We start from the raw sequence: 12092 nt of genomic DNA on the forward strand, positions 1-12092 counted from the left end.
CCTGCTGTGCATACCACCAATATCTATGATATCTGCTCTTGCAGAGGGATAAAACCCCTCTTCTTATCCATTCCCATTTATTTTATTTTCTTAGTTGAGCTATTGGAAAAATGTACAAAGAAACCATTGACCTGGTCCACCGTAACTAGCCTTTTAAAATCATGTGCTTTGTATTATATCAACCTGCGATCCAGTCTTCCTTCGTTAAGTTTAGGTTAGGTATAAAAATGGGTACAAAATGTTTGTAAATGTTTTGAAACTTTGTTACAGAAAACTAATAAAAATTCGGTGAAAATTAAAGGGGGTGGCAAGGTATCTGCCCTTGCAGTAAAGAAAATGAGACCAGCCTCCCGCTTCTACGGATTTTTTAATGCCTGCAGATGTGTAAAGCTCTGCTCACTATTTCGACAGAGGTTCTAGATGCCCGATTCCTCATGTGGTTGTAGGAAGTGGTAGAGCATCTGCTTGCAGTGAACAAGGTCCCAGATTCATTCCTCAGCATCTCTAGGCAGGCCTGGGAATATGCCCCCCCCCAAGTCCCACCTTTCCCACCCACCCTTTAAGACAGCTGGAAGCATCTTACACTGGTGAACTTATGAACGGAGATACATTCCTGGCCCTCAGCTACTGTGTAGAAAAGGAGGTCACTAAGGCGAGTCAGCATCCCATTCTCTGACACATCCCTGCGGAAAGACAAGAGGCCACAACAGAGAACAGGTCATGTTTCACCCCTACATAACATTCATTTATTTATTTAAAGGAGTGTTTCCTAAACATGGGTCTCCAGCTGTTTTGGGACTACAACTCCCATCATCCCTAGCTAGACAGGACCACTGGTCAGGGATGATGGGAATTGTAGTCCAAAAACAGCTGGAGACCAAAGTTTGGGAAACACTGATGTAAAGCATTCATGCTGCACATTTCAGGTATAGGCAACCTCTCAGATAAGGTAAAGGTAAAGGGACCCCTGACCATTAGGTCCAGTCGTGACCGACTCTGGGGTTGCGGTGCTCATCTCGCTTTATTGGCCGAGGGAGCCGGCGTACAGCTTCCGTGTCATGTGGCCAGCATGACTAAGCCACTTCTGGTGAACCAGAGCAGCACACAGAAACGCCGTTTACCTTCCCCCTATTTATCTACTTGCACTTGGACGTACTTTCGAACTGCTAGGTTGGCAGGAGCAGGGACCGAGCAACGGGAGCTCACCCCGTTGCGGGGATTCGAACCGCCGACCTTCTGATCGGCAAGTCCTAGGCTCTGTGGTTTAACCCACAGCGTCACCCGTGTCCCTGTACAGTTAAAAAACAAGAAGCAGCAGCAGCAGCCTGAGAATGGAACTCACAGAGCGGCAAAGGAATATAGCAAAGGAACATATTCCTCTTGGTAGGGGTTGGTTATAGATTTCAAAAAATAAATAGCAGTGTTTTGAGAGCAAGCCAGGAGTTTTTAAAGCAGTGGTGAGCAACCTGCAGTTGTCATTGAACTCTAAATCTCATCACCAACACTGACAATCCAGAATGCAGCAGCTAGACTGGTGACTGGGAGCGGCCGCCAGGGCCATATAACAGCGGTCCTAAAAGATCTACATCAGCTCCCAGTACTTTTCCAAGCACAATTCAAAGTGCTGGTGCTGACCTTTAAAGCCCTAAATGGTCTTGACCCTGTATACCTGAAGGAGATTCTCCACCCCCATCGTCTAGCCCTGACGTGGAGGTCCAGTTCCAAGGGCCTTCTGGCGGTTCCCTCTCTGTTGAGGAGTGAAATTATAGGGAACCAGACAGAAGGCCTTCTCGGTAGTTGTACCCACCCTGTGGAATGCCCTCCCGGCAGATGTCAAAGAAATAAACAACTCTACGACTTTCAGAAAACATCTGAAGGCAGCCCAGTATCGGAAAATTTTCAATGTTACGTTTTTATACTCTGTTGGAAGCTGCACATTTCCTCCACCTAAACTAAAAATGTGGCTTTGGACAGGTTAACCCAGTTTTTGCTAATCTGGTGCTCTCCAGATATTTTGAACTACAATCCCATCTTAGCCCTAGTGGGCTCCTTCAAAAGACCGTAGGAGTTCCTCCACTAGAGTGATACAGGAAAAAGTGCTCAGATTCTGGACAAATAATTTAAACCCCCGAAAACAAATCACTTGTAGAGGTTTTCATAATCACATAGACACTGGCTATGCCAGTACCACAATCCCCCTGCCTCCCATTTCCTGTGTTTTCTTCCATGTTGAATGCAATTCTGATCTTCTGAGTATGCTTCAGACGGCAGCCAGCATTTCTGCAGGGAGCAAATACTTTTAGCACTTTAGGTGTCTCATGCTGGGCGGAAATAATTGGCATCAAAAATAAGAGAGCACGGAAATGACAAAAGCCGAATGTCTGGAAGTCTGACAACCTAGCTTCTTTTCTCTGCCTCTGGACAGGCAGACGTGTCCCTTCAGTGTGCAAGGCTTGGCAGCGCGTGAAGCCCTAAGTGCGTCACAATTCAAGAATTGCATCAATCGTGACACCCCAGGTTTTTTATTTCCTCCACAGCAGCTTGGGTTTAACAGCTGTCCTAAGAATGGCCGCATTTGTCAGCTGGTCATTCTGCAAAGAAACATACAAGCAAAGTGGGGCTGGATAATTTCTGCCAGGATATCAGCTGGGCTGGGTACCCGAGTGCTGAAAGTTCGTTGGCACCAAACAAAAGGGTGCATTGTAGAGAAGTCAATTCATTCATGCAGGGGGTGGTGAACCTGCCAGATGTTGATGAACTACAACTCCCAACATCTCTGGCCACTGGCCATGCTGCTTGGGGCTGATGAAACGTGGAAGTCATAGAATCATAGAACTGAAGATTTGGAAGGGACCCTTGAAGAGTTGGAAGGTACTCTGACGGTCATCTAGTCCAACCCGCTACAATGAAGGAATCTCAACACATGGTTTCCCCATCCAATTTGGAACCATACTGGACCCTGCTTAGCTTTTCAAATGTGCTAGTCGTTTCATTGCTGCACCACTACTCTCCATGCCCAGTCCATCGACATCTGGAGGACACCGGAGTCCCCTAATTCAATCCTGCACCCAGCTCCTGCTTAACAAAATCTACACAGTTCCTGGATGGGCAAAAATAATACCCCCCCCCATACTTTGACATCACCTATGCACACACCCCTCCATCACAGCGATACGACACATGGCCCATGCATCCCTTACTGGTCCGTCAGCTGCTGGTGTTGCTGGTGACGCCCGTTCACCATCGCTGCCTCTCTGCCTTGAGCCGAGGCCGAGGAGCCGGCTCTGCCAATGCCCAAGGGAGGGCAGCGTCCCGTCTCTCTCTTCCATCGGATCACAGGAGGCTGCAGCACTCCTGGAAAGACCCTGATGGAGCGCATGGCGGCAGCAAGAAGTCGCGGGGGCTTGAGAGGGTCTGAAGCTACGAAGAAGCGGTAGCAAGAGAATCCAAGGGTGGTGCTGGTGGGGGGACGGGGGGGGGAGTGACAAGGAGCTCGCCTTCTGGCCCTTTAAAAAGGAAAGCATCAAGCAGGGGGCGGGGGAGGGAGAGGGATGGGCAGCGGCTCCAGCCTATCAGCGACAAATAAATAAAAGCAAGGCGCCAATGAGGGAGGGAAGATCTTCTCAGACGCTTTCCCAGACTCCAGGTGAGTCATAGCGCGATGCTCACGGGTTGTAAGAGATGCAACTCCCACCCCGCCGCCTTTAGGCACTGAGTGAAGAGGAAGCAAGCAGCACCGCCGCTTGGACTGTCAAAGTGACTTCAACGGCTGGCATCAACTCTTTTTCAGAAGCATATGGGTTTTCTTTTTAGTTTAAGAATCGAGGCTTGGATCACGGTTTGCTCACGCCGCTTGTGTGTGCAAGGCGCATATAATCATAATATCATGTATTATATCAGGCACGTCAAACTCCCAAGAGACTGCGATCTACTTACAGTGTAAAAATACTGGCTGTGATCTACCCATTGTCATTGCCAGGAGTTGCTGAGCTTTTTTTAGAGGAGGGTTGGCAAAATTTGTTGAGCTTTTTTCTTTTTTTGGGGGGGGGGGGGAGGAGGAGTGTTGGCAAAAGGAAACACTAAAGCGATCAACCTGTTGGACATGCCTAATATATACCATAAATATCATATATCTTATGTCATATATCATATAATATAGAACAACTTTGTTTGTGGGATTTCTGGCTTCCACGGTCACAATTTAGCATGTGCTAAATTCTTCTAGCATTTCGAAAGCACGTCATGTCCAAGTAGATAAATAGGGACTGCTCCAGCGGGAAGGTAAACGGCGTTTCCATGCGCTGCTCTGGTTCACCAGAGGTGGCTTAGTCATGCTGGCCACATGACCGCCGGCTCCCTCGGCCAATAAACCGAGATGAGCGCCGCAACCCCAGAGTCGGTCACGACTGGACCTAATGGTCAGGGGTCCCTTTACCTTTACCTTTAAATTCTTCTAAGGAGAGATAATTTCGTCCAGGTATGGAGTTTAGGTTCTCCGGTTTAGGGAATGTTGGAGAAGCATGCGCTCTCAGTTGTTGTACTAGGCTAAGGCACAGTTTTTCTCTACCACTTTCCAGCAAAGTATGTGTTAACGATTTCCTAGAAACTAAAAGCATTTCTCTCCTTTTTTGGGAAGAGAAAGGAGGCCAGCACAAAGGGGAAGGAAATAATTGTTTCCAATTTCCTACCATTTAGCAGAGGAGCCAGACTGGGCTTGCACCGTGGCTGGCTTTCTTTCTTATGTCTGTGTTATAAGCACACTGGATTTTTAGCACGTACACTCAAAAACCGTGGTCTGCAAGCCAGACAAACCTGCATTTTTGAAAAATGCATATATGGGTAGAAAAGTCATGTATATCCACAAGTGTGTGTGTGTTGTGTGCAGGCAAGAAACATTGGAGTGCAGTTCCTCCTTTAAAAACACATCTTTTAAAAAAGCACATGACTGTTGGTTCTAGTGGAAATCTCTTTACTGTGCTTGAACTGAAAAGGATTTGTGGATTTAACTTTGTGAATCCCAACTTAAATTGGTTTAGAGGGCCTGTTTAGAGAATGTACTTCAGTTGATGTACCTGGCTGACTATGAAGCCCAAAGAGAATTGTTGTTTGGGGAGGCTCTCTGAAGACTACTGTGTAAGGAAACAATCACGCTTTGTAACTGCTATTCAGAAATTCAGGCTACTTACCTGGGTGTAATCCCTGCTGAACTCAATGGGGCTTGTTTTAAATTATGTTCCTGTTGGCATTCAGAAGGAACCAATGCATTTCAATAGTAAAAAGGTAAAAAGGACCCCTGGACGGTTAAGTCCAGTCAAAGGTGACTATGGGGTTGTGGCACTCATCTCACTTTCAGGCTGAGGGAGCCGGCGTTTGTCCACAGACAGCTTTCTGGGTCATGTGACCAGCAGGACTAAACCGCTTCTGGCGCAACGGAATACTGTGACGGAAGCCGGAGCGCACAGAAACGCTGTTTGCCTTCCCGCCACAGCAGTACCTATTGATCTACTTGCACTGGCGTGCTTTCAAACTGCTAGGTTGGCAGGAGCTGGGACAGAGCAACGGGAGCTCACCCCATCGCGGGGATTCGAACTGCCAACCTTCTGATTGGGAAGCCTAAGAGGCTCGGTGGTTTAGACCACAGTGCCACCCGTGTCTCTATTTCAATAGTAGTAATCTTTCAGTATATAAAGATATGTTCCTAAAGGTTGAAGAGGTGGCCTATATATATAAATAAAGTTGCTAACAAGCACAATATGAGAGGATTACCCACATAGATTTGCCACCCCTAATTTGGGTAACAATTTCCAACTTGGTGTTGTGCAATTTAGTTGACATGCAAGAGACGAGGCATCTAGGATCAAATGCCCTTGGCACATAGCAAAGAAAAGAAAAATTCAAAAACACCATCCTGAATGCTGGTCCCACTTTACAGATTAGGAAGTGGGGGGCAGCGGGGGCAGAATATTTGCTTATTGTCATTGCAATTGGTGCAGTTATGCAGGGGTTTATATGTGCTGGAACTGGAGTCCAGTCTCCAAGCTTATGCTTATCTACTCAAATGGGAGATTTCTCGAAGACTGGCTTTATCCTAACTTTTCCTAACTTCCTTCCGTCCCACGAAGACTGCAGTTCTATCTACACACACAGTCCAGTCCTGTGCAGGGTTTAATGCCATTTAAATCAATGGGTTTAGGAGCAGCTAACTTTGCATAGGATTGGGCTGTTCATTCGAATTCAGTCCTGTTAAACTTATTAGGGGTTGCCTCTGAATAAACATCCATAGGCTGTAAACGAGAGTTCAGATCTAGGTGCTGGAAACACCTCTTTCATCCCTTCTTCTTGACTAGTTCAAAGCTGCTGTATTATATATATTTTACGCAGCACAAAAGTACAGGTAATTTGGTCCTGGGGCTATGCTTAGACAACCCTCTAGGTGGCAGTAGTTTTCCTGCTTACCGATAGTGTCAACATTTTTGCAGGCCTTTGATAAAGAGAATTCTCCGGTGAATAATCATTTTGGACAATAGTTCATGCAGGAGTTCATAATTCTAAGGACAGAATGGAATTTAATAATGTTTTGTAGAGACTTGCAATAATTTTGCAGACATTCCCTTATGTCCAAGAGTCTCATGAGAACTAGAAACTTAATCAATCAATCAATCAATGATCCTCGCTTTCAATAAATTTTGAACTTGATTTGATTGTTGTATTTATATCTCACCTTTTCCTCAGAGGATCTCATAGCTGTCCCCGGTCCTAATTTAATCCTCACAACAACCCTGTGAGGTAAGTTAGGCCAAGAGAGACAGTGATTGTCCCAAGGTCTCCCAGTGAGCTTCATTCAAACTCTGAAATAATGTGCTTCCAAAATACTGGATCTGTGGTGACAGTTCTGTGCATGGTTACCCCTGAGGAAGACCTATTGAATACAGTGGTGCTCAGGATGAGGCCTGGCTATGTTTCAGAGCCACTCTGGGATCAGTTACTTGACCTCTGCTCATGGATCCCTCCCAGATAGGTGCTTTTTAAAATTTTAAGTGTTGGAAGCTCTGCTTCTAGGTTCTAAGTCGTGTAAAGGCACTCAAGCATTTGGGCTGGCATTAATTTAAAACTTTTGAATGCCTCTTACGTTTAATTTTAAAAATAATTTTAATGTTTAAACGCATCAGGCTACCAGAACTTCTGAGGCCATTGCATGCAGAAAGTCCCATGCTTAGTCTCCTGTTGTTGTTGTTGTTGTTGTGTTGTTTAGTCGTGTCCGATTCTTCGTGACCCCATGGACCAGAGCACGCCAGGCACTCCTGTCTTCCACTGCCTCCCGCAGTTTGGTCAAACTCATGCTGGCAGCTTTGAGAACACGGTCCAACCATCTCGTCCTCTGTCGTCCCCTTCTCCTTGTGCCCTCCATCTTTCCCAACATCAGGGTCTTTTCCAGGGAGTCTTTTCTTCTCATGAGGTGGCCAAAGTATTGGAGTCTCAGCTTCAGGATCTGTCCTTCCAGTGAGCACTCAGGGCTGATTTCCTTCAGAATGGATCGGTTTGATCTTCTTGCAGTCCATGGGACTCTCAAGAATCTCCTCCAGCACCATAATTCAAAAGCATCAATTCTTCGGCGATCAGCCTTCTTTATGGTCCAGCTCTCACTTCCATACATCACTACTGGGAAAACCATAGCTTGAACTAGACGGACCTTTGTTGGCAAGGTGATGTCTCTGCTTCATAAGATGCTGTCTAGGTTTGTCACTGCTTTTCTCCCAAGAAGCAGGCGTCTTTTAATTTTGTGGCTGCTGTCACCATCTGCAGTGATCATGGAGCCCAAGAAAGTAAAATCTCTCACTGCCTCCATTTTTTCCCCTTCTATTTGCCAGGAGGTGATGGGCCCAGTGGTCTCCTGAACCTCCTGTTAAAAAGGTGATCAGGTAAGACATGATGTGAAACACCTGTGCCTGAGTTGCTGAAGAGTTTCTGCCAGTCCGAGCAGGCACTATTGGGCTGGATGGACGCACTTTTAGACCTGGCACCAGGCAGCTTCCTGTGAGTTATGACGCCATGTGTCCTTAAATCCCTGCACCCGGAAATAACCTAGCTAAAAGGCCTCCACCCCTGAGGCCCTGAGAAAAGTTCCTTCTCCAGATCACAGGCCACCAAGGGTCTTTGTGTTTTATATATATAGAGAGAGCGCGCGCAAGGAATTTTCTCAGTGCCTCACAATGGAAGCATCCTTGCCCAGGGTCCTGTTGTGTTCGCTCTAAGCCAGGCTCCCGTCCCTGGAGGAAATGAGAGACTGCTCTTCTTCCATCTGGCTTGACTGCCTCTCCCATTTGCAGAGCTGCAGAAGGGAGAGGCCAAGGCTCTCCCCGAGGCGCTTTAATATGAATACTCAGCACAGCGTGTTTCCTAACCTCAGCAAGTCAGTTTCGCTGGCACACACCCTAGTGGTTCCTTTGCCTGACATGGTGCATGTGGAAGGCACGTTGTGCGCAACCTTCAACATTTCTCCAGGGAAAATAGGGACATCCTATTACACCCCCTCCAACATTTCTCCGATGAAAATAGGGGTGTCCTAGTGCTATTTTTCTAGAAAAAGAGGTGCTCACCTCCCTCGTTCTCTTAGAATGGCAATGGCGCCTACTGGAGAGTTCCGGAGAGTTCCGGCTGAAAAAGGCCCTGGGGAACATCTTATTCCACACCCTCCAACATTTCTCCGATGAAAATAGGGGCATCCTGCCATACCCTCCAACATTTCTCTGATGAAAATAGGGGCACCCTGCCATACCCTCCAACATTTTCCTGAGGGAAATAGGGGCATCCTGCCATACCCTCCGACATTTTCCTGAAGGAAATAGGAGCATCCTGCCATACTCTCCAACATTTCTCGGAGGGAAATAGGGGCATCCTGCCATACCCTCCAACATTTCTCTGATGAAAATAGGGGCACCCTGCCATACCCTCCAACATTTTTCTGAGGGAAATAGGGGCATCCTGCCATACCCTTCAACATTTTTCTGAGGGAAATAGGGGCATCCTGCCACACCCTCCAACATTTCTCTAATGAAAATAGGGGAATCCTGCCATACCCTCCAACATTTTTCTGAGGGAAATAGGGGCATCCTGCCATACCCTTCAACATTTTTCTGAGGGAAATAGGGGCATCCTGCCATACCCTTCAACATTTTTCTGAGGGAAATAGGGGCATCCTGCCACACCCTCCAACATTTCTCTAATGAAAATAGGGGAATCCTGCCATACCCTCCAACATTTCTCTGAGGGAAATAGGGGCATCTTGCCATGCCCTCCGACATTTCTCTGAGGGAAATAGGGGCATCTTGCCATATCCTCCAACATTTTTCTGAGGGAAATAGGGATGTTCTAAGGAAAAGCGGGACATTCTGGGATCAGGTCAGGAACTCGGATGGCTTACAGTATTTAAATCTGGGGCTGTCCCTGGAGAATAGGGACACTTGGGAAGGTTTGCATATGTGGGAAAGAATGGTCCTGAATGGATTTTATTATTACGGTATTATTATTAATTGCTTAAGCACTAGTGGTTGTTTGGGGGGGGGAGCAGAGGGTGGGATGGGTGGAAAGACCGTTGCCAAAGACTGGAGCAAGGGCCAGGTGCTGTTTATTGAAACCTGTCCCTCTCCCTAAACCAAACATGGCCTCCAGGCCCTGAGGAACGCAAGGGAGGAATCCCTCCCTGGCAATATATTGCGAACCGTAATTTGTGTGTGTCTTATGGAAAAATCACAATGTGGGGGAAACCGTGAACCATGAAGGCTAGTGCCTCTGCATAGCGTCATCCTCATTTCAGACACTACAATATATCAGTATATCGCAATGTTTAGCTGGTGATATATCACGATGTTGAAAACCAGATACAGTGGTGCCCCGCAAGACGAATGCCTCGCAAGACGGAAAACTCGCTAGACGAAAGAGTTTTCCGTTTTGGAGGTGCTTCGCAAAACGAATCTCCTATGGGCTTGCTTCGCAAGATGACAATGTCTTGCGAGTTCCTGCTGGTTTTTTCCCCTCCCCCCCCTTTTCTAAGCCGCTAAGCCGCTTATCAGCTGATCCGATTAGCCGATAAGCCGCTAAAAGCCGCTAATAGTGCTAATCCGCTAATCCGTCAATGGGCTTGCTTCGCAAGACGAAAAAACCGCTAGACGAAGAGAATCACAGAACGGATTCTTTTCGTCTTGCGAGGCACCACTGTATTGGTCAGCCCTCTCCAGGCCCAATTATGTGTACTGTATTGAAAAGATTCATATATTTAAAGCACACCGGTTCCCCCTCCCCCATAATCTTGGGAACTGTAGTTCTGTGAGGGGGTTGTATTTCTGAGAATTATTATTTTTCAACACATTTTATTGATTTTTAAGCAAATACAAATGCGATAACCATTAAACACAAATGTCGTTTGTTTTATCCGTTGTCTCTAGACATACGCATTCAACATATTTCTGAGAATTATAGCTCTACAAACTACAGCTCCCAGGATTCTTTGGGGTAAACAATGTGCTTTAAATGTACAGTTTTGTAAGGATTAGTTTTTGTTATACCTTATAAATTTCTGATAATATTTTACTTTTATATTTTGAAGAATTGTATTATTTTTGAAGAAATTAATGTATTAGAAATTGGGTGTTTTTTTTAACGAATATATGAAACAGATAGACAAGTTTTGATAGATGCTACTGAGATGGCAAAGGAGTTAGAAATACTACCAAACTTTGAGACGGAACAAGTTAGAAAAAAAAAGAAAAAGTAATGGCAGTTTGAGGCCCAAGAAAATGCAATGCATGTCCAAAGTAGGTTTCTACTGTGCTGTTTAGACATGGCCATATAATCCGTTGAAGAGAGATTCCAACAGCTACAACAATATAATTCCCTATTTGGCTTTCTGTATGATATATATCAATAAAAAAATCTACTGAAAATGTCCTTAAGGTCTGCAAGAATTTGGAAAAACCATGGATGCACAATGGAAACAAAGATACTGTACTGATGCTGAACATCTGGGCTGTGAACTTATAGCAGTAGCTCCAAGACTTCCAAAGTTTATGCTGCTGTAAGGAGTACAACTCTTCATACTACCACAAAAACCTCTGGATAATGTGCCTAATGTTTCTGCTGCTCTAAGGATCCTTCTCACACTTCCAGTGTCAGCGACAAGTGGTGAAAGCTCAGATTTAAATATGCTCAACAATGCCGCAAAAGAGACTAGCTGGCTTGCCAACTATATCAGTTGAATCTGCCGAAGCGTCGACATCTGAGCTGAAGGAATGGGTGGCAAAATTTGCAAAGGAAAAGGCAAGCAAAGTGAGATCTTTATTGTCCCTGAAACTGAAACTATTAAGAAATTTAAATTTTAGCACCACAGTTTGACTCGTGTGCTAAAACATTTCCTTTTGCATTAGAGAAAGATAATCCAAGATGGTTGCATTACTTATCCTTGCAGTTTAAAATAACTCTAGAAGTTTAGAGTTTTGTGCATTTCATGTTTTTTCTGCGAGATACCCGTTTTTGAAGATTGAAGTTAGCATTTGGGGGGGGGGTGCAAGTAGTTAGCCTTGCCAAGGATGCAAAATAGCCTGGCACCAGCACTGTGTCCACCCCCAAAACCTCATTCTGTGTGCAGAAGACAACCAAACTAACAGCTGACGTTTACTTCAACACTGGTGATGGAACAGGCTCTTTTCCAAGGCCTGAAGGCAGCAGACTAGTTAAGAGGATGCTGTGCAACTCTAGCACCTTGCTGTTCGAGCATCTGCTACCCGAGGTGGCTCCCTCTCTCTGCCTCAAGGTAGGGCTGGACCTACTCCCCCCCCCCCCCCGCCATGGTGTCTCTTGTCTATGGAGGATGGATAGTCAAGCAGGTTTTGCTCCACTGCAATGCTATCTCCTAGTTCTGTGTTGTCATAGAACAGGCATAGGCAAACTTGGCCCTCCAAATGTTTTGGGACTACAACTCCCATCATCCCTGACCACTGGTCTTGTTTAGCTAGGGATGATGGGAGTTGTAGTCCCAAAACATCTGGAGGGCCGCGTTTGCCTATGCCTGTCATAGAATGAATGTGTAAAGTGCACCC

General features: G+C 45.9%; 1 protein-coding gene across 10 annotated transcripts in view; it reads right to left on the reverse strand.

The window, feature by feature from the left end:
* GLS2 (glutaminase 2) overlaps positions 1 to 9317 on the reverse strand; it is a 32129-nt gene extending 22812 nt beyond the window's left edge. For 4 of the 10 annotated variants that reach the window (XM_083490091.1, XM_083490087.1, XM_083490085.1 and 1 more), the window contains exons 1-2: positions 8777 to 8973; positions 584 to 683 (exon numbers count right to left, since the gene is read on the reverse strand). In XM_083490091.1, the coding sequence (XP_083346217.1) occupies positions 584 to 683; positions 8777 to 8958 (282 nt within the window). In that variant the 5' untranslated portion in view covers positions 8959 to 8973. The other 6 variants (XM_083490086.1, XM_083490084.1, XM_083490088.1 and 3 more) reach the window with 5 other exon arrangements.
* Between the last annotated feature and the right edge of the window lie 2775 nt (positions 9318 to 12092).

The sequence above is a fragment of the Podarcis liolepis genome (genome assembly GCF_965112155.1).
Source record: "Podarcis liolepis genome assembly, chromosome: 2".
Taxonomy (NCBI): Eukaryota; Metazoa; Chordata; class Lepidosauria; order Squamata; family Lacertidae; genus Podarcis; species Podarcis liolepis.